Source organism: Mesitornis unicolor, unplaced genomic scaffold (genome assembly GCF_000695765.1).
Source record: "Mesitornis unicolor isolate BGI_N332 unplaced genomic scaffold, ASM69576v1 scaffold53286, whole genome shotgun sequence".
Taxonomy (NCBI): Eukaryota; Metazoa; Chordata; class Aves; order Mesitornithiformes; family Mesitornithidae; genus Mesitornis; species Mesitornis unicolor.
The window spans coordinates 1,114-23,694 of NW_010191387.1; the positions used below are offsets into that span (position 1 = coordinate 1,114).

General features: G+C 39.8%; 1 protein-coding gene across 1 annotated transcript in view; it reads right to left on the reverse strand.

Moving 5' to 3' along the window:
• Window positions 1–1,897: 1,897 nt before the first annotated feature.
• Window positions 1,898–22,581, reverse strand: part of LOC104542411 (septin-2) — a 33,041-nt gene continuing 12,357 nt past the window's right edge. The window contains exons 7-12 of the mRNA XM_010186709.1: window positions 19,956–20,057; window positions 19,002–19,147; window positions 17,868–17,951; window positions 16,794–16,851; window positions 10,232–10,325; window positions 1,898–2,304 (exon numbers count right to left, since the gene is read on the reverse strand). Coding sequence (XP_010185011.1) covers window positions 10,257–10,325; window positions 16,794–16,851; window positions 17,868–17,951; window positions 19,002–19,147; window positions 19,956–20,057 — 459 coding nt within the window. The 3' untranslated portion in view covers window positions 1,898–2,304; window positions 10,232–10,256. The remainder of the gene's footprint in view (window positions 2,305–10,231; window positions 10,326–16,793; window positions 16,852–17,867; window positions 17,952–19,001; window positions 19,148–19,955; window positions 20,058–22,581) is intronic.

Below are 22,581 nucleotides of genomic sequence, written 5' to 3' on the forward strand. Positions count from 1 at the left end.
TAAAAGTTACACGCAGGCACTTTGACCCAGTGCTGGGAAGTGTCAGCCCAGAGAATGCCAGGGTGGAATTCGGGAAAAGGGATTTGTTGTCCACGGTCCTGGCACTGCCAACGCAGACGGGAGTGGAAATGCAAGGTCAGGAATTGGCCAGAGCCAGAGTCCTCTCTCCAGAGATCTTCACAGTAGCAAAGACTTGGCTTAACAAATACTGGTTCCTCCATTAAGCTGCGAAATATTTTAACAAAAGCAAGTTCTGGTAACTGAAGGTTTAATACCAGACAACATCAGACAAATGGTAGAAGGCATAAAAACACTTCAGCTGGAATTCACAAGCCAGGAGGGAGCAGAATTTATCGATCAGAATCTGCTAGTGAACATCTGTTCACTGAGGCTTCACACAAGAATTGTGACAGTGACTTTAGGTGCCCTGCCTTGAAAAGAGGGGAGGAAAAAGGTACATTTTTAATAAAATTAAAGACTAGATGCTTTTGAAAGCCTGTTTTCCCATTGTCCTAGTTTGCTTTGAAGGATGAACCTTTCATGTTACCTTTGTTCACAGAGCTCATCCAGTATGTAACTAATGCATGTAACTACAGCCTTGGTTTCTCAGCTGTGGCTGTCCTGAATTTCACAAGCACAAATGGACAGCCCATCCTTTTAAGAAGGTTGCAAAACACGATGCAAAATTCTGGCAGAAAAACGACACGAACAGCGCACGTAATGGCACACAATTCATGAGAATACGTTTACCGTTAGATCTCTCACCTTGGCCTCTTGACAGACATGCTACAATCACATCTTTGTAAGACCTGAAATGACTTTGTACAAATGCAAATCCATCGCTCCATTTCTTCTTTCAACTTCTTTACAGCAGGCACCGAGATAACAATGTAATGTCCATTTTATGCAGTTCAACTCCAAACACAAGCCAAATACGCATCCCTGTGATGCAAATCATTTGTTAATCCTGCCCTGATTACACACTCATTGCTAGACAGCAAAATCAGGGCTAATCGTTACATGAAAGACACTCCAATTTAGTACAGAAGACAAAGTGTCTCAATCCCACATTTGCAAAATAATTTACGCTTACACATACACAACACAGGCAAGACTACAAAAGCAGACAGAAGAGACCTATCCACTCAGTAGTGACATAAAGGAAGCATTCATGAATTTCTAAACTAAGGTGTGCAATCAGATTTTCCAAGGTATTTATCCACCTGAAAGATGTCAGTAGGTGCCTGATTAACTTAGGGAAAAAAAGTGGATGCAAAGTCTTGCTACGTAACCTCCAGTTAAAACACTTCTAAAGTTGTTTTGAAATTAAATCAAAGCAGTTCGTATGTAGACAAATTCTAGAAAATGCCTTCATTCCCCACAGTAAATATCATGATGCCTTTGATTATGAACTCTGCTTGATGCCATTACGACATTTCATAATTCAATTGAAAAAGAAAAAAAAAACAACCAAAAAACCAAACCACCACCAACAAAAACCACCCCAAAATTCAACATTTTCCAATTGGTACAATTTATTACAAAACTTCGATGAAAATTAGTGTTATGGTATATAAAAAGGTCAGTACATGCCATGGCCCAGCTGACAGATCAAAATGCCTGCGACAGAAATTCTTGCAGTCGATGCTTGAGACCTGAAGACAAATCTTCAGAGGCATCCACCGAAGCTGCTGGCACGCGTAGTGTTGATGGTACGTTAAGGCACGGTGATTTAGAAAAGTCAGCTTCTTCGCATCACTGGTGAATCGTCAGTGGTTTGTGCATTTTCTGATACTTCACACAAATATAAATCACCAGCGATGAGGCTTCAAAAGCAACCAAAGCACAGAGATAGTAAGGAGAAACTGATACGATACACAATGACTTCAAATGGCAAGTGGAAGCTATGACACTGCGCGAACACACGTACGTTTACTGTAAACGAGCCACAAAGCCTTTAGTATTAATCACAAAACTGTTCAGAAGATACACGATTAACTCCTTAAACCCATCACAATGACTAGTCCAAACAGTGCACTCTATCAGTTTCTGTATGAAAAGGTATAGGAAGGATAATAAAACATTTAGAAGTATGAAGACAGTGTTACCAAAAGAATCCAAAAAAGATACAATATCACTTGATAAACATTGGATATATAAAACAAGCCATTTTACAACACGATCTTCAGACTCTGTGTCTGTTTTAACGCAGGTCTTGATCTGCGGCATCCAGCTTTTGCATTTGAACGTTACCGCTCGGTCAAAGAAAAGAGAGCACCCATCCACTTAGAGAACCGTGCGCTGCTGCGAACAAAAGCGGAAAACACAGAGCATTAGAAAGGAGAAACTCTCAGCACTGTCAGGGTGTTTGGGGCACTCGGCCCCTCCAAGCAAAGCAGTGCAATCCAGGGGACCCAAAATTTCAGTTACTGCATCCCAGAGAGCTGCATTCAAACTAGATCAGCCCATTCAGATGCAGCTTGGCCCCAAATATTTATCATAAATGTCTAATAAGAGCACATAAATGAGAACCTATTTTTAGTTACATACTTTCTGAAGCACCCACACTCCCCTCTGCCTGCACGAGTACAAGGACTGCATTACAGCTTATCTCAACAGTAATGCACACAAGAAACCAACCTCAGCTTGTTATATTAAGCATTACTTCTGGTGAGGAAAACGAAAACCACTTACTTAAACAGGGCTAAAGCAAGCAGCAAGTTTGAAACACTCTCATGACACTGCTTAGGTAAAACAGTAAAGCAAACAGAATTTTCCAAGCATTCACAGAGCAGTATTTATATGGATGAAACAAGGGATACTGGTCTGTAATTTCAAAATAACTACCAGTTTGGGATGTCTCTACTCATTTGCCATTTGAAAAGACTGCTACAAAGAAAGCAGAATTCCAGCTTTCCCTGAAAACCGGACCCTGCTTAAGAAGCCGTGTCAGATTTTGAACTCAGGAGGCACCTTGGATTCTCCAGTCTCAAAACTGCTCATTCCCAAGAGGAAAAAAAAATAGCTTAATCTAAACATTTATCTGGATGGAAAAAAATAAATCTCTTAGAAAACACTGTGTCAACTCACTTGTAAAGCGCAGTGCAACGCTCACCCAGACCACAGTCTGGGATACGGAGCAAGGAAAGCTGACAATGAGCTCCTTTGCTCTTTGTCATTTGCACAGTGGGAATGCTGTTCTATACACACAACATTTTAAGGAGGCTGCAATTTCCCACAGCAACCAGAACAAGCAAGCCAGCATTAAGGCTTAGCCAGAGTCCATACATAGCTGACCAAATTCACCATTAACCTGTTGTGCTATGCTGCTACTTCGAGTATGAAAGAGAAATGAAATGTCTGCCATTGCCTGCCTAACTCTGGTCTGCTACAGAAGGTTCCTCAAGAGGAAGCTGTAACTTTTGTTTCAGACTCACAAAGAGACTGGAATTTCCAATAAACACCAAGGCTGTGTTAGAAGCCCAGCTGTGCACTGATGTTACCAGCATTAGCAACACGATACCCACATTTTGTACGCTTGTAGAACGTTCAAAGTAGGCTGGTGCATTTCAGTGCGGATTCACTTCTCTGCTTTCTTTCTAATCTCCTTATGAGACAATATTTTATGATACATTAGGTTGATCCCAATCTTTACAAATCAGATCTCCAGTTTTATTAGAATAACCGTACAGTCCCCCATACTCCTTCCACCAACACATGGCTTTAATCAGTGCCTCCATCTGCAATGTGAATTCATACCATCATCTAAGAAAGATGATACATTTCTCCAGTATGCCATTAAAATACAACTGTCTCGGTAAGCACCGTAACTAGCACTACATACACCTGCATCCTGATACACATGGTCAGGCAGCTCAGAATCCTACATTTGTACAGGTTTCAAAAACCTTGGCAAGGAATGGGTTTACCTCCCTCTCAGCGGTTTCTAAGAACACCACCACAGTGCAGGGCGACTTCCCATCTCTCCATGTACACCTCTGAATTCCTAATTGAGAAAAGTTTCCTTTATAAGCAGTCACATTTTCTCACTGACCTAAATTCCTCCTCTTCAAATAGCACTCATTTTATATGTTGTAGCTACAGCCCTTTTAAGTGTCCAATCATTAGCACGAACTTTGAGAAACGGCATCTTTCCAAAAAGAGTAAGAGCACTGGATGACACCAATGTCCCGTTGTTAACTAGTTCTGACTCATTTTGTCACTCACACCCCTACTATTTTGGGTTTCTGATATTTCAGTCATCCTCTGTTGACTTCGTTGCTTCCAGTTTTCCCTTTCCTTTTTCTAGTCTCTAATAACACCTTATACTTCCTCATAGCAAACGTCATCAGCCAAGTATATACCATTACAAAACTGGCCTTTGAACTGCTTTCCAACGTTTATCAGTTAATTCAATATGAGAACAGGGTTAATATCCACTGAGTCACATACACACACCAGCCTCTAAGCTCCAGGACTAGAAGAAACGTTCCTCTGAAGATGTTTATTTAGCAAAAGGTGGCCTGAGGCATTTACAGGTCCCCAGCAAGACCACATCAGGCTTTGGCACGGACCTGGCAGGCCTGTGTACTCTGCTCCTCAGGCCCACTAATGCCCAAGAAATTCTGGCAGTAAGGACCTCCCCTCACCCCCTGCATCCCCTGTGCATCCAGCAGCTGTGCTGGATACACCAGTGCGCCACTGAGATACTGGGAGAGGTGGAACCTGTCCGTTTGATCACGCCTGGGTAACCAAGCCGCTGGGAGGCAGAGCGCGAGGTGCCGCTGCACGCATTCACAAGACTTGAGAATGCCGCTGTAGCCGCTGCACTGGGGACTCCATCTTTCCCAAATCAACAATTACTGAAAAGCAAATCAATATATTTCCACTAACCCCTGACATTTCCTCACAAAACAGGATTTCTGCAGTGGCCTGTTAGGAATTTTATATTCTCTCTGGTTTATATTCTCTGGGCTCAATTAGCAAAAATGGAACCAATTTGTATTAATCCATTTACTGACAAAATTTATTGAGACACAGTTTGGGCACTTATGTGGAAATATCAGAAAAGCTTGCTATTAGGCGTTTCAATCTTTTTAATTTTCTGTTTCACGTTTTCAAAAAAGGCTTTTAAAGAAGTTTTTAAGTCTGTGAAGTAGAGAGTGTTTTGGCTTTTGGAAGGTGGGGAGACCATTTTGCTGATACTATTTTTAGATGAACAAACTCAGATGAAAGCATTATTGTGCTATACATCAAGGATTAAAACCCATAACAGGTCTCTCATCCGAAGTCTGTCTAGCTCTCTGCACGTTATACACAAGGGCAGATAGGCACCAGCTACAGGGTGGCCCTTGAGGACCCTGCTCATTTTTCTATGCAAGTTAACTTCACGGTCCCATGGAGCCACACAAATTCAGCACTTCAGCTGTACAGCAGCAGGGGAAAAGCAACAATTTCTATCTGAAGTCTGCTCTTTAAGGGAAACAAAAATTTCTGCTAGCCCATCAATGCAGGGTTTGCTGAACAACTCCATAGTTAGAAGAGCTGAAAAGAGCTGGAGGACGATGGTGCTCTTCTAGGCTATTTTCTGGCCAGAGAAACATCCACTGGCAGTGCCAGGCAGTTGTTCCAAACACTACAAATTTACCCAAGCTTCACATTCTCTAGGCTCTCAATTTCAGCTGCCAAAAACTACAACACGATCTCTTCCTGCCTCAAATGACACTTCTCATCAGATCAATTCAGCATTCAGCAGCATCATTTTCGAAGGCTGGTTGCTATGACAATGCTCTGTGTTGTTCTGTTAAATGATGTCAGTTCAACGGCAGAAAGCAGCAGCTTTGGTGCCTTTAGCACTGTTCTTATCAAGAATCTGAACAGTGTTAGTGAGCTCAGGAGGCTTTAAAATACTTGTGGAAATCATGAGCTATACTAAAAGAATTTTCAAGATCCTACAGATCTTTTAAGTGTAATATGCTTGGGTTTTTGGGGCTGTTTGGTTTGAGTTTTTTTTCCTGAACACATTTCCCTAACCATAACTACATTTCCAGCTGGCTATATTTGTTTTCCACAGCCTGGCTTCTGTTACTGGTTTGTCCCAGTATAATCCTGAAGCTAAATAGAAGAGAGACAATCCAGATTTGTAAGAATAACAAGCGGAAAACAGATTGCAAAGAGCTACACTTTCAGAAACAGAGAAGGAAAGGGAAGAAACACCCATCAATAAACATTTAATTTGAAAAAAAAAATTAAAATCCAGCTTTTTGCAGTCTGAGATGGACAAGTTCAGAAACTAGTAAATATGCTGTCAGAATTACTGCAGGCTTATTTCAAAAGCATTTTGTACTGGAGTGTCCAAATAAAACTAAATGTGGCTTAGCTATTGGTCACTTACCCCACCCCTCCATCTCCTTCCTCTCCTTCCGCATAAGGGAGTGGAGCATCTCCCGTATGAGGAGCGGCTGAGGGAGCTGGGGCTCTTTAGTTTGCAGAAGAGGAGACTGAGGGGAGACCTCATTCATGTTTATAAATATTTAAAGGGTGAGTGTCACGAGGATGGAGCCAGGCTCTTCTTGGGGACAAACAATGATAGGACAAGGGGTAATGGGCACAAACTGGAACACAGGAGGTTCCACTTCAATTTGAGAAGAAACTTCTTCTCAGTGAGGGTGACAGAGCCCGGGCCCAGGCTGCCCAGAGAGGTTGTGGAGTCTCCTTCTCTGCAGACATTCAAAACCCGCCTGGACGCCTTCCTGTGTAACCTCATCTGGGTGTTCCTGCTCCAGCAGGGGGATTGGACTGGATGAGCTTTGGAGGTCCCTTCCAATCCCTAACGGTCTGGGATTCTGTGTAATTTGAACTGTCAAATACAAGCAGCGATAAGCTCCTCCACTTTACAGTAGCGTCTGGCATTTTAGATGCAAAAAAATCTGAAAAAGCAAGCTTCTCTTGAAGTCTTCACTGTGCTTCACAGCGACAAACATAGCTCCACATGCACTCCTTGTACAGAGAAGCCATGAAATGCTTAGAGCAAACAGACATCAGTGTAGGTCAACAGACCTTTGTTAGGGCTGCTCTCAGTCACCACCATCAGGTAGAGTAAGTCTGTACCCACAGGCTTTTGTCAAAAGTTGCAGCTGGCACACTGGTCACTGCTGTTTCCAAAATCATCTTCCCTTCCTACTTCTAAGCCCATCTCCACCAGTGTTCTTCTTCATTCCCCTTCAGGTTTCTGCTTCTCCACAGCAAAAAAATCTGTCCATCTTCTTTGGAAACTCTGAGCATATTCCCTGTGCATGTTCTTTGCCTTTGTCACTCCCTTTATGCTTCTTTTAGTCTAGCCTTGAAAGTAAAGGAAACTGCTTGACGTAAATTCTCCCTTTGCTCGTTCCATAAAACCTTTAAAGATGCCCCTATTCAAAGGGATCAGGCAAACCAGACTTTCCAGTCATCCCATCTGTGTAGCACTTTATGATAATACAGACTTGCCAGTCTTTTTGGCAAGGATTTGAGTGTAGCACTTCTTGATCATTATGCAATGCCAGACTCTTTCCAGAAAACCCCAAAGCATTCAGTAATCCTCTCCTATCCCAAAATACATCTGAAATCAGAAATGGGTATTTCACATATCTGGATATTATAATAATTCATTATCCTACTGTTTACTCTTCAACTCTTATCTATGAGGGTATTTACACCATACTTCTCTTTTTCCACAATATCTGAAAACGTCTTTATAACTGTGCTTTATGAAGGGGAAAATATTTTTAAGGGACTTCTGAAGAAAATAAGTAAGTACACACTTACCCAAAATAAAAAGAGTGAAAATGTTACTTTTTTACACAAATTATCTACAAAGTTACATGTTTTTCTTAGCACGAAGATAAGTAAGGGTGCAAAAGAGCAACTGGAGGACAGGCTGTGCTTTCAGTAGCAGAGCTGATACTTTAAAGTTCTTGTAAAACCAGAACCTGAGAGATGCTCAAGATAAGCTGTGATAGAACAAAAAGATAGCTATCAATTATATTTAAATTTGTTGGCAGTTTGGTCCTGTTAACTACTGCGTTAATGACAAATGTTGTGGTTTCTCTGGAAATAGTGAGTTCAATAAAATACAGCAAATAAATCTGATGGGAATGCTGGAGGCTGAAATCATCATTCCTCCTAAACTGCACAGACAGTTAACATGCACGAGAGAGGCTTCCCGAAGGCTAAGTTCTAGGTGAGGATTCACCTCAGCATGCTGACAACACTCTGGTTGTGGCTGTACATATTAGCCACAAAATTACCCTAAAAGTCTATCAATTGATACATCAAGGGTATCAAAAAAGAAGTTCAAATTTATTTCCCAAAAGCAATCTGTCAAATAATGTGATTTCTATAGCAGCTGCAGAAATACAGCTTCGCAGATTCCAAAGAAACAGCAGGACCTCCACATATGAAGATGTCACTCAAATTTGTTCACATGCAGTCTTTCACACCAACTAACCTTCTTCAGATTTAGTTCAGACTAAATCGCAAGATCATGTGGATGCTTTATTAAATCTGCAAAGCTCTCCTGCTTAACACATTTAGCGGTCCAAGATGTATTTCAGATCAGCAGTGTAAAGTATCTACAAAATAACACTTCCCTTGGACACGCATGAGCATGCTCAGAACTCTGTTTATTTATGTATCCCTGGCTGCAAATTCGGCCTGGGACAAACCAAGCCCCAGCTTGTTTTTATAAATACCATATTCGGCATTGACAGAAGCTGTGAAACACAGGGAATTCGGTGCCATGACTGGCTAACCATTAGAGGGGAATACTGCATCCTGTCAGCCCTCAAGTACTGATCTCACAGCAACTCCAGTACCTAGGAACTGAAGAAAGAACTCTTGAGTGTATTTGTATGATCTTCCATCCTGTGCTCTGCAAGCAACAACTGTGGGCAAGCCTATTAGATTTAGGGTGTTTTTTCCTTACTGAGTATCAGTTTAAAGGATGCCATGTGATTAAATGTGATTTGTAACTCGTAGAAAGTATTAAGCCCCTCAGCAAAAAAACAATTATAATAAAACTTACACAATGTAAGGTTTCCTGCATCAAAGCACCATTTTCACAAGCGGTCAAGATTTTGGCCATATGATAACAAAGTCACCGCGAAAACTTAGGACCTTCAGTTCAGACTAAAATATTTAACAGGCTGCATAATTACCAGCTCCTGGCTGAGGAAGTCAGAGCTTTATGTCAGACACTGTTATCTCGTAAACTGTATGGTCAGCCACAACATTATCGTCAGTGTTTACATTTTCAGCTCTGAGAAAATGTATCTTAGTATGGAAGTTGGAAGACGTGCTCTGAAGGCTTCTCTATCTGCCAGACTTGGAATTGTGACAGTAAGAAACCTGAGTCTGAATTACTTTTTTCCCCTTAACTACTTCATTCAAAGATCACAGTGCACGTATCAGTAAACCCATCAACTTCTGTTTAAATAGGAATCCAGTGAATAAATTTATTCCTCAGGAGACTTTTTCTTTTTTAATATAAACAGGAAGACTAAAGGTTCAAATAAAGGCAACAAAAAAATCTCCTTATTTTAGGCTTGGAATGTTGGCAGCTGCCACAAGGTCATAAGGGATAATATAATCCATTTTATTCAAGCTTTACATTCCAGCAGACCAGCAATCACAACTGGAGTATTAAACTGAAGTATTAAGCAACAAGACTGCTCATATCCTTCTATTTTTCATTCTTGCATTTAAAAGAAAAACGATGCCTGAACACCTGCATTCTGAAGAAATGAAGAATACTTCAAGAATTCTTTCAGTCCGCTCCCTCTGATCCCACCTAGGACATCATATACGACATCAAGAGAGTCTGTACTCAGTGCATGGAGCCAGTTTGTCTAAAATTTAGTTTGGTTCTTTGGAAAAAAACCAAACTGCTACAAATTCAGTTGCCTACATGCTCCAAAACATCCTAACTTTCATTTAGATAGTCAAATTAATTTTCTGAGCAGCTTTTGCTAACAAAAATAAAGTCAGATGATCCAAAACCAAGGCACTGAAGATAAGCATTTACAGGTCTTAAAAACAGCTGGAAAGGAAACATCTGCATAGATCCTTTTTTCTGGTCTACCCATTTACATTTTTCTGTAAGTACTGTAAAAGCAAGTCCAAAGTGCAAAATTAACAACAATCATTGTGAAAACCGTATGCAAGAGGAGCAAACAAGTCAGAAGCATCATACCTGATGCATCCAGATGTTAAGCATCTTAATCATCACCAGGCTTCATCCTCATTTGGGCTTGCATCTGTGCAATCATCTCCTGCATGCGGCGCAGCTGTAAGAGAAAAAACATCCACATGTAAAACAATTTCACGAGGAATTCAAAATCCAGGAAACTTTAAATCTTCTTCTTCCACGGTAGAGTGCAGATGGAAATGTTAGATTAACTGATGACTGAATGCTGTGTTTCCCATCTGAGATTCTTCAGTGCATTACATCTAACTTTTACAAAAGACACTTGTAAGAATGCTTGTAATGAAAATTAAGCAATAAAATCCAAATCTTTTGAAGCTTGCAGACCTCTGAATTAACATTTAATCTACAGTAAAAAGGTGCCTTTTGTGTGTAGAGATACTGCTTGAGCGAGTACTTGCTTTAGTTCCCATACCAGGGTTCAAAGCATAGTATCATCTATGAATACTCATCTTGTGGCTAACCAGGTAACTGCAAATTTTTAGCAACAGTAACAGCCAAAGGTGCAACCACTATTTAAAAACGACTTCAACAGCCAAACAGAAAGATGTTTACAAAATTTGGGAACACAGACTAAACGTATTAAGCACTTATGTTTTTAAATCTAAACAACAACCTTTTTCTGGAAATAACTCTTCTTAAAGGCATTTTCTTATGACACTTGTAAGTTAATTTCCATCTCATGAAAGGAGAGTTACATATAATGCGTTCTTTAAAAATAAAAAAAAAACAAAACCCAAACTATTAATTTAAACAAATGTTCTTAAGAAAGACTAAGAAACACTAATACAGATTTTCAAAATGTATATGCAGATGCCTCTGATTTGGTTTACAAATGACTAAGTATTTCCTTCCAGATACACAATTACAAGTGCCCTGTCTTACAAACTGGAAAAGAAATAGGCTGTGATTGCCATACACACTGTATAAAATATGAATCCATCTCAAACTAGAGATCATGTAATAATCTGAGGCTTGTAGAGCAAGTCTTCATTATTCTAAGAATTGTGTTGGTTTTAATATAGCCAGGTTTTTTTCTCCTTTAGGAAAAAGTAGATAATTGCTTTCATTTCTTTTGGCAAGGGGGAGGGGAGAGAAACCTTTCAACTCAAAAAGCTCTGCTATGTTAAAACAGCTACACTGTATTTTCATCCAGTCAACCACATTAGCTATCGTGATGCTGGTTACTCCATCAGATTCAGTCTAAAAGAATGTGCCATAAATGCTTGACCACATGTATTGAGCTGGTAGTTTGGTTTTGTTTGTTTGCTTGGTTGGGTTTTTTCTTTTAATAGAAAGAATCATCACAGAACAGGCAAAAATTAATTGCAGTGCCTCTATCACCTCGCCTGACCTCAGATACAGATCTGGGAAAGAGCTAGAAACTGAGGTGCAGAGATTGCAGCACAGTCAGAGATAACAGAGCTTGCCCCAGACTAGCTGGCTTAGATACTGGTACTCATCCTCTTGCTGCTGCAGCAGAGGTTAATTTAAGAATAAGAGGTTCAGTAGAGGTTAATTCAGGTTCCTGTGACTGCGGCATAGATGCACTCCGACAAAAGGAGATTCACAAGAACAGTGGGAGATACAGCTAAGTCTGCAATGATTATTATGTGCCCATCCACATCTTTCTGTGAACACTTGAAAAGCTGCTGATTGGAAAGATGGCATAATGCTGCAGGAAGGAGGAAAAACAAAACGCAGGGTCTCAGAAATGCGAGTTGCCTCGATTCCGCGGTCCAAGAAAAGTTTCAAAGACCAACTTGCACAAATGTAAGACACCTGGTCTGTTGAACTGCCTCTCTGTAGATTTACCATCAGAATAAAACCAGCTTTTTGGAAGCTCGCCTACTTAAGCTTTCCCAAGAGCGCTCCAAGCTGAGCCATGAAACACTCTCAAAATAGAAACCATTCAGTAATCACAAGGGAAGATACTGCTGCACATGTATCACGGTGATTGCTCCAACACAGCATTCTGTTAATAGCCATCATCATATTTTAAGACTTAAATATAGCACTGAGTCTCGCATTTTGTTAATATTAATTGATAAAAATATGCCCATGCGATGAAAGAAGTCAGATGCTGCATATGACTCAGATGTAAAGTCAGACAAAAGCACTAAGAGACCGACTCTGCTCTAACATTAAGATTGTAAGATTTTTCCTTTTCCATTTTCATGTGGTGTTTTGGAGATCTACTGGTGAAGCGTTAGTCTCGTCCATGAGCTAAATAATGGCAAGTTTTGGAACCTATTTTAGCATAATTCCATAGAAAAATCTTTCAGGCACAAAGCCTGATTAAAACAAGTCAAACCAAACCAAACCAGGCACACTGTTGTCTCCTATGGCCATTAATAGGTTAGAAGCCACTGAATTTTCCTTTTCATAAGGAAAGTTGGTAAAAAAAAAAAGAAAAAAACCAATCCCAAAATAACAAAGTACTTGAGCACACCTGGCTTTTTCACTGCATCCTGGGCTGCGTCCGCACTTTGTTTCAGTTTTTGTTGAGCATTTGATATGCAAACAATCCAGAATGGTTTCTTTCTGCTGTAAAACTGTGGCTTCTCAAGAGCTCCCATCAAATTCACAACTATCAGTTCTGTAACAGGATTGTTAGCAGAAAACCTGTGAGTAAGGATGGGTACCACACACTAGAACCTGGCTGCATATCTACAGGGCTAAAGTTAGAGGTAATCACTGAACTTAGAATGTAGACAAATATCTTGGAGAGAAAAGAGTTTGCTCAGTAGAAATCCTGTCAGTTTGAGTGTAAAATTAAATTTAAAACTAAAACTAAAAGAAGGATCAAACCGTACTGTACTTGAAGTGGTAACCATGTCAGCCTCTTCCACAACTCCTCTTCAAGCGGAGGGCAGGACATAAGAACCATTCCTATGCACTGCAGTGCAAACTAAAAAAACCCGTGTGTGTGTTCACCCTACCAGATCTACTGCACAGACAGAAACAACCTCCCCTCTTAAAGGTGAACGCAAAAGATCACACAGAGGACTGAAACCGATGTCATATCAACATCTGTGTTTCCTTCACTGCTGGGGATTTCAAGCATCGAGGGCACACGGTGACTCTGATCTTGCTCAGCAGTAAACCCTCTCACTTCCAAGAGCAACAATCTTATATTCTGCAGGGAAAGTGCATTCATCCCCTAAAGAAAGAATACTACAACATGAGAGCACAGGGCCAATGCACGTGATGAAAAGAATGCTAGGAAACAATGTTTGGAAATGTGTTAAAACACACGATTCCCGTGAATTCCCAGAGAGCAAAAATCAAAATATTAAATTTAACCTTCATCTAAACTCCACTTAGTTTACTTAATTCAGGACGAAAATGTACTTCAAACTATCATGTATCTACTGGGTAGCTACGTGTAGTCACTGCTGTAGCAACACAGAGAGGAAACAAACATTTAAAATGAGAGTTAAGGTTACAAAGTTAAAAGTGAACCACACAGCTTCCTAACGGCCTCCACAGCATTAAGGGAAAACCACCGACACAACATTTTGCTTTACCTGCAAGATTTCATCTTTTATATGTTTTGCCCAGAATACTGACTATTCCTGTCTCATCACTGGTCATGACGTGTCTTCACATAAAAGTTATCACCTTATCTTTCAAAAGAATACTTACACAAATACCTGCAATAGCAGGCAGTTACTCATAGACGTTTGCCACGTCCTCGCCTACCCACAGGGCTGCTGCTGGCTGAGCCTGGCAGCCCCCCCACTGCAGGCTGGCCCCCCACTGACTCCCAGACGAAACCAGGGTCCTTCTCCTCATCTGCCAAAGGGTTAAACACATTCAGAAAGCAGAAGGACAGAGAGAAAACTACTTCAACACTGCAGTTAATTCTACTATATTCACCCTACTGCTGAGCATCTCCACTGAAAACAGCAGAGCAAAGGAATTTGACCAAAGCCTCAGGGTAGCTCACTGGAAAAATCAGAGGAAGCTTGTTCCTTGCTGTTTTCATGTAATTGTGGCCTTAACATTTTCCTGGAAGTACTGCCTCTCAAAATTTTGAGATGTTTTTATCACAAGGTATTTTCAGAGCAGTAAGAATATGGTACCACACTACAAACTTTCTTCTGTTTGTGCCCATTTAGACTACAACATCAAATTAACCCAAACCGCAGCATATTTACTGCTCACATAAGGAACGTGGACACCTTTAGTCTTATTTTCACTTCCCACCTCAGAAAAAACAGGGCATCACTTGCAAATGAGCAAAAAGCACAACCAAACTGAGCAATAAACCCAAAATGACGATTATCAATTCCAAATTGCTGAACGGGGGACCGCATCCCTTTGGCATAATAAAAGATCATTTAGCAAAAGTGATGCCTTGATAAAGATGATCCTGGCACTAGCCCAAGCATTCATTCCTTCCAAGGTTATATAAACCTCACAAAACTGTAAATAGAACTTCAAGCACCGTTAGTGATGGGAATGCAAAACAGGAGGGGAAATGGATATTTGTTTTCTCTGCGAAGGCCATGGAATGCAAGCCCATTTCCTCTGTGCCTCTTTCCTCCCCAGACTTTTCCCAGTCTGAACCTCAGGGATGATAGGGAGATGAAGGGATTTCATACTGGCTTATCTACAGAAGATTCAGCAAAGCCTCTTGATCTCTTTGGGACAATAGAATGCAGAAGTTAAAAATCTATTTGCTTTTTCAAGTTCTAACCTAATCCTCTGCAACTTCAGCAGCAGTTATTCAGAAATTATTACTCCCAGAGGAAACTTTCAGAGACTCTCCTCCAAGAAATTCAAGACTTCATCCTTCTAGCTATATTATATAAAAAGTACATTACATGCATATATAGATATATAGATATATATATAGATATAGATATAAATACAATATATACATATTGGGGGATTGGACTAGATGATCTTTTGAGGTCCCTTCCAATCCCTAATGTTCTGTGATTCACTGAGTGGCCAGAATAGACCAGTCTATAATAATGTGCCTGCCGTATCAACCCTTCCCAAAGGAAATAGTTATAAGAGAATTTTTTCAGATGCGAGCCTGAAGACAAATAGTGCTACAAGTATCCCAGAGTTTCTACTTCACTACTAGGCATGTACAATTTACATAGTTCAGTAACAGGAGAAACAGTTATGACGAATTCTCTATGTCTGCTGCCTGAATCTTGGAAGCATTTAGAAAAAAAGAGGAAAAAACCAAACTACAAAACATTTCCAGACAACGCTCTTGACCTTTTCAAAGCATCCAGAATTGCTGGCTACCAGCTGATGGTCTACTGTTGGTCTGCACACACATCAGTAGATGGGAGGCAGTTAATCTGTGTGCAGAACACTTGCAGAAGTTCCACTCTAAGTGCACAGCCATCAGGTGTGCTCATGCTGCTGAAATGAAGCTGTACAGTGACAAAGGTGCAGCTCATTTTATCTCCAGTAATTCATATTATGAGCGATTAGTTACGGAGATAATTAGCTGCTTCTGCATGTCCTTTTAAGAAAATGCTGTTATTTATGTCAACATGCCAAGGTTAGCCAATAGCTAACCAGGGTGAGCTATTTTTAAATATGGATGCTCTAAAGGAAAAAGGAAATGCACAGACTGAAGTAACTGTATTCCAAACATGACCATGTACGGGAACCTGAATCTTTCACCTCAGAAACGCACAAAGCTGCTTGTATTGTTTTTTATTTCTTACTCCAAATCATTGCAAGTATGCATTGATCTTTAAAATCATGCCTTCCTCCATTTATGAACTTAGATCCAAGCTGAATTGGATAAAAGAAGGATAAACAGCAAAAACACTGTCTTCCAATTGGCAGCAAGTCTTAAGTTTTCACAATGCAAGCAGTCATAAGCATTGGCAGTGTACTACTTCAATTTAAATACTAGGCTAAAAGCCTCTGAATCTTTAGAACTTTAGCATAAAAGCGTTAAGTTGAAAGGCCCAGTAACAACTTGAAACCAGAGTAAGAAATCAGAGATTGAACACATCAAACCCCTAAGCTGACTGGTACAACAGAAATGCTATGAATTTTGCTGCAAGCCAAGATTAAGATGCGAAAACATGCGCATGAATTATATCATGGGATTTTTAAGACTCAACAACCTTTTTCTACTCCACAGCCCAAGACGTAAGAAGAAATTTACTGGTAACATGCCTGCAGTAAGCCATGCACATCTGAAATGACATCAGACTATCAGTTTACCCCAACATACTACGTTTAAAGCCGTATATGTAGCTGAGAAACAAACTGAATTCAATACTTAAAAAACAGCAACTATCCTTACAGAAAAATCAACATACAAACTGGAAATGTTAAATACCCTGTCTACAACCAAGAGCCCACATGCTACCTACCATCCACGGTACGGAAGTGGCTACAAACAAAACATTCTGCATGGGCAAATTGTATGCTCACATTAGGTCTGTCATTTCTCACAACTCCAGCCTTACACTCCGTAGGCAGTAGCTGACGTAGAGCACTGAAATTGGAACATGGCATGTTATATTAAAGAACAACAGTTTTAGAAGCTGCCTCCTACCTCAGCCTCTTTCTGCTGGAGGATTCTATCCTTGTCTACCACTTCTTCTTCAACGGGCCTATTGAACAAAAGAACGCATTGATGTATGAGATATAGAAGTAAACATCTCCAAGAACAAATTAAAGGCTCATATTTCAGCTAATATAACAAGAAGTCTACATGCTTCCATACATGCTTCCCAAGGAAACTAGGACATTCTTAAACCCATGCTTCCCCTTTGTAAATTGCCATCTTTACTTCATAGACTCCTGCCATTCACTCTCCATTTCTTAAAATGTTATTTCTTCACTGCTATGGGGATTTTTTCCATTTACTCTAAACAAGAGATTCCCTCCACTATCTATACATGGTACAAAATCAATCATTAAAAAGGTGTGTAGGCTATTTTCTTTTTTCTTTAAGATAAAAATGTTTGGCTGAATACTTAAAGAACAAGTAAAGTGGGGACAAGAATAAGATGCTATCAAAAAAGTCCCGGCACAGGTAGATGTGGATTTTTTGTGCTAAGTTGCCAGGGACAGAAGCTGAACCAAGAAGAAAAAAAAAACAAACCCCAAACCCTACAAAAAACCTACACACATTACCAAAAAAGAGATTGTTTGGTCTAAACTTCTCTCTCTCGCTCTACATGAAGGAGCAAGAGAACAGCCACCATGGCAGTCCAGCAATAACTGGAAAAGCAGCATCCTACCTGATCAGACAGGCTGGGGCCTATTAAAATGTGCCCATGAGGGGTTTGTTGTTTTTTTCTTTTTCCAAGCAGACATCATTAAATGAAAACCTATCTTGCTTGCAGCCCACTACTTCTCTATGCACATTCCAATTAAAAGCATAGAGAAAGGCGAATGGCTACAAAACAAAGAACAGCTGTTTGTGAGCACTGCACTTCACTACGTATTACTCCCCTTAAAGACGGGCATTTCATACAAATTTCAGTAACTCTTTAGACTGAAATCTCAGGAGACATAATTAGTTACAGGTGGGATTACTTAGGAGGAAGAGCTATTCCAGTGTCACAGTGGAAAAAGAAGAGACTCTCAAGCAGCAGAGCCCCCAAGGCACACACAGACTTACTTGCCAGTTCGTTTTAGCCTCTCCGAACGGAAGTTCTCGTAGTGCAAATCCTGGGTCACCTCCTGCAGGTCCTGCATGTGCGTTCTAGAACATGCAAAGGGCTATTGAACACTTTGTCCTTCTTGTCAAAGGGAAGAAAAACACCCTTTTATCTTCTGGTTTTGTTTTATGTAACGGATGTATTTTACTGGAAAAATAATCCTTACAGACCAAGCCTGCCTTAAAGCAAGCCAGAACACTACTCTAATGTTTATTGGTTTTTAACTCATACTTAAGTGTCCTCCCACCAATAGTCTTCAAAGACTCAAAATACGCTGTCCTTTTGTTTGCTAATTACTTTATAGGAGCTGTTTATACCAGTCTTTGCAGTGTTAAGAACCTTGCAAAGGCAGTTATTCCGAAAGATACTTTAATTCCTAAAGTGCTTTCTGGCTCTTAAGTGCTATTAAGTATAATGTGCAACTGAGAACTAGGTGGAGCTCCTTGGCTCACATAACAGCTGACATTGCCTAACAATTTTCAATATTAAAAAAATAATAATAATGCTTGCTACCAGTGACCAGCAGAGGGCAATCCCTGCCCAGTAGAGACCGAAATCAGACACACAACAGAATTCGATTGCCAACAGTAGCAAAATGTCATTAAAAAAAATAAAAATCACTTAAAACCATCTACACAGGCAGAACATCCCTATCAGCTAAATTAATAACAGGGAGAGGTATCATATTTAACACAGGATTCCCTATACTGCCAAGAAAACTGAGCTTTGCCTCCAGAATGCTCTTCACAGTTTAATCAATCACTTCAAGTAATACTTTAAAAGCCTCTCTGCCTCATCCACTGCACTATAAGAAAACTTAAATTTATATGTTAAGCCATCAAATCAGTTCACATAAGGCATAAACACTATCACACATATCTAGCAATAAAAAATGCAGAAAATATTTTCTGAAGTCAGAGATTAAGAGCGTTACAGCAGCAAAACAAGCTCAGGGGGGCAGGCAGATGATAAAAAGTCACTGTACACTGCCATCAGAGCTAGTTCTGAATTAAAGAGTTCATGTTCTTACAACTCTCCAGTCACTGTAACAGTTACATCACCACAGGAGATGGGATAATTTTACCATTACTCACACCAGCATTGTGCGCAGTTTAAGGAAATCGTTGTGCTCTGGATTTTCAACTTCAACAACTCCCCAGGGATACAGACGGCCTCTGATTTTTTTCCCTTTCACCTCAATAAGTTGATTTGATCCAATAACAGCAAAGGGAATGCTAGCCTGGTTGAGACAGAGCAAAACAAGTCACTGGTTTGATTTCTGACTGGTTACTTCATTTGTGTTTTGTTTTGTTTTTCTTCTAAAGAAAGCACCAAGACTTGAGTAAGAGACAGGGAGATGGGGGAAAGAAATGGTGAAAACCCTTCCACACCAGAAAACCAGCAAATTCTATTGTAGGCAATGCAAGGTCTCATTATTAACACCTGTGGTTTTGTTAGGATCAGTTTGTCTTAACAGGGTCACAAAAGGAAATGACGCTTTGCTTTAGGAACACTTGACTGTTGTTGAAGTACAGTTTGGGCATAATGTGTCATCTGACATAACATCATGCATGGAAAACAGCCAACAGAAGCATACTTTAGAAACAGATTAAAGTAGCTAGACAGAATTTCAGATACATTCTTCATGCATCTTTGCAAGTGTCACAGCACAAAGAGGAAATTACTGCAGTAAAACCTTTACTATCGGCTCTAACAAGAGGAAAGTTGTCAATTAATACAGTTACCATAATACACACACATTCTCTCTTTGCTTGTATCTTAAAAGGTTCAAGTCAGAAAACAGACTGCAAATCACAGTTCTTGGTGAAGACTTGCTTACATTTAAAAGAGGAAAGAAAAGAAAGTCATGATGCAACTTTTGGAACTCTGACAAAGTAAAGACTGGAATAAAAAGGATTATAACTCAGAGTCAGAATCCAAAGAAAACTTGAATTTTCAGCACGTTATAAAGGAATAGAGTACCTTCAAGCATAGTGCAGGCTTAAAGGACTACTGCAATAAAATAATAAATCAGGAGTGAAACTTGCCTTTAAAACTCTGGTTTGTTCTTTAAACTCTTCATCTTCATCAGAATCTGCATCAGGGAGCTGATAAATCCTAATGCCATTTTCAGAAATCTCATCCAGAACCTGAAGTTTACAGAAAAGAAAGAATAATCAATTCTGATTTCATTGAAGAAGTATGAAGTTAAAAACATATACAACTGATTTACTGTCTGTCACATCTAGAAAACTCAGTGTTTTTCTGCTTTAGGTAGTCTGACAGTGCTCAAAAAAAAGCATTAACAGAAATTGCCTTTGCTTATGCTTTGATGTTATGTACTACCAGACTGATGTCCTGCAAGGCTATCTTACATGGCAACAATTTCATTCTACCCATGAATAAAAAAAAAAACAGCATTTTTCAATTTTTTATTCATTTAACGGACTTGAACCTCAAGTCGATAAATATCCTGGGAAGAACAGTTCAATGTATATAAGCACTGAGCAAGGAACACACGTGTTCTGAGATGTAAGAAAGGAATACAAAGTGGGAAATCAATCATATCCTTAAACTGAAGAAAGGAAGCCTACACTAGACCTGGTAGGATTTTAAAGGTTTTATTTTACTACTGAAAAAATAAAGGATCTTAAAAACATTGCTGATATTTGCTAACTATAGAGGTTCTCTTTTGAAGAGCTTACAAACAGGTGTTTTAAGAAGCCAAAACACTTGCTGACATTACCTCTGAATTAAACTGTGATCTGTGATACCACCTGCAAAATCAGAAATGGCTAAACACCACCAGCAACTCCCCTGTCTGTCCACTCACAAACAGCCTCACTGACTAACGCATTTTGTGACGTTCCTCATGTATATTTCCTTGCACATGATATTAACCAGCATATTTTTGTGCAGTGATAAAGAAACAGATTTAAATAAAGGTATCAAGAGGCAGTCGAGACCTTCAGGTAACAATCTGCAGTTGCACTTGAGGAATAAACATCAGAATTAAAACACTCTTTGCTACGAACATTAGCTGCATTAATAATAAGATATTTGTAAGACAATGTGCTCTTGCACAGCGCTTCTTGAAGACTAACAAACCCACACCCGACTGAGTGTCCAAAGTGGCTTAAAGATTTTGAAGAGGCACAAAAGATGAATGCATTTTTAGAAAACATAGCAAGTAAATAATTAAAAAAATCCAGAATGCTTACATGGAGCATAATACAGAAGCTGACAAAACCACACTGAAGTTAATATGAAAAAATAAGTAAAAGCAATTAATTTGGAGAAGGGATTAATCAGTTACAGTGTCAAAACCATGCAGCCCATGTCAAAGTGTATTTTGCTATATTTGATACGTACAAAAATTTAAAAGACACTGCCTATTGTCTCTTGAATCAGAGAGATGAAAGCTTATCACCTACTTAAACTAAGAAAGTTACTCAAAATCCACTAAGAGAAAAATCAGCCATAAACGGTTTTCTTCATTGTACTGATATCTGAGATTAGCATAAAGAACACACTGTCTGGATGCATTCTTTTCCTAATGAAATCACTGCAGGGGTAAGCAGCTAGCATCTTTCCAGGCCTCTGGCAGCTTCAAGAGGTGGTACAAGTCAACCCTTTCTCCAAAACTGAAGAGAATGTTTCTACTGCTATACTGTTCAAAATATTTAAGTTGGAATCCCCATCAAATGCGCTGACAAAATTTTCTTTTACTAAAGGAAGCGTGGTGGTATGAGGAGAGCATGAAGTGTGCCGAGATTCTCAGCAGAAAAACGTTACCTGTGCAAACTTTGTAGATCAGTATTCCCCAATGAGCTGCAACTGTAAGCCACAACCGGCACCTGAACCAAGCAGCAGCACTAATGCAGCACTGACCTCTACAGTAGATGGAGTTTGGGTTTTCTTGAAGAAATCATAAAAACATTCGGAAAAGCCCATGTAAGGACTTATGTGCTGTCATTACTACATATATAGCTGGACATTAGGTTGATAATACAAACACAACCAGACTTCAAATGGATGAGAGGTCTTAATGGACCGTCCCGTGGTATTGCTGGGTTCCTCGATCCTCTGCCATGACGGCAGCCAATAGCTATGGTATAAATAACATTTCTCCAACCAGAGCCTGTTTAATAGACTCCTGTTTAAAAGAAAACAATCCCTCACACCATTAGAAGAGGGATGACCATGTATGAACCACAGCAATTCCCAGGACGATGTTTTCCTGCCAGGTATATAAACATCCCCCGCACTCACACACGCGTGCGTGCGCAGAATAAAATACTATGAGCTCCCACCTACACAGAGAGCAATGTTTTTAAGATAAAAAAGCAGCTTGGGAATAAGTATCACCAATAAGCAATTAACAGTTATATTTGCACAATGGCGTTTAAATCGATGGACGTTGTTGTTGCTTTGCAAAATGGAAGATAACTCAGTTGTCACCAGATGATAATAAAAGATGCACAGCTGGGATAGGTGGGGCAGTGCTGCAGTGCGATGCCTTTAAGTAGCTGCGTAAAACAAGAAAGCACATTTAACCTGGCTGAGATCTTAAAGATAAAATGCAAGTGAAACAATAACGGGAAAGCCGACAACAAGGGGTGCTAGAATAATATATTACAGCTGTTAAATCTAGTGCTTTCCTGAAAGGAAAAA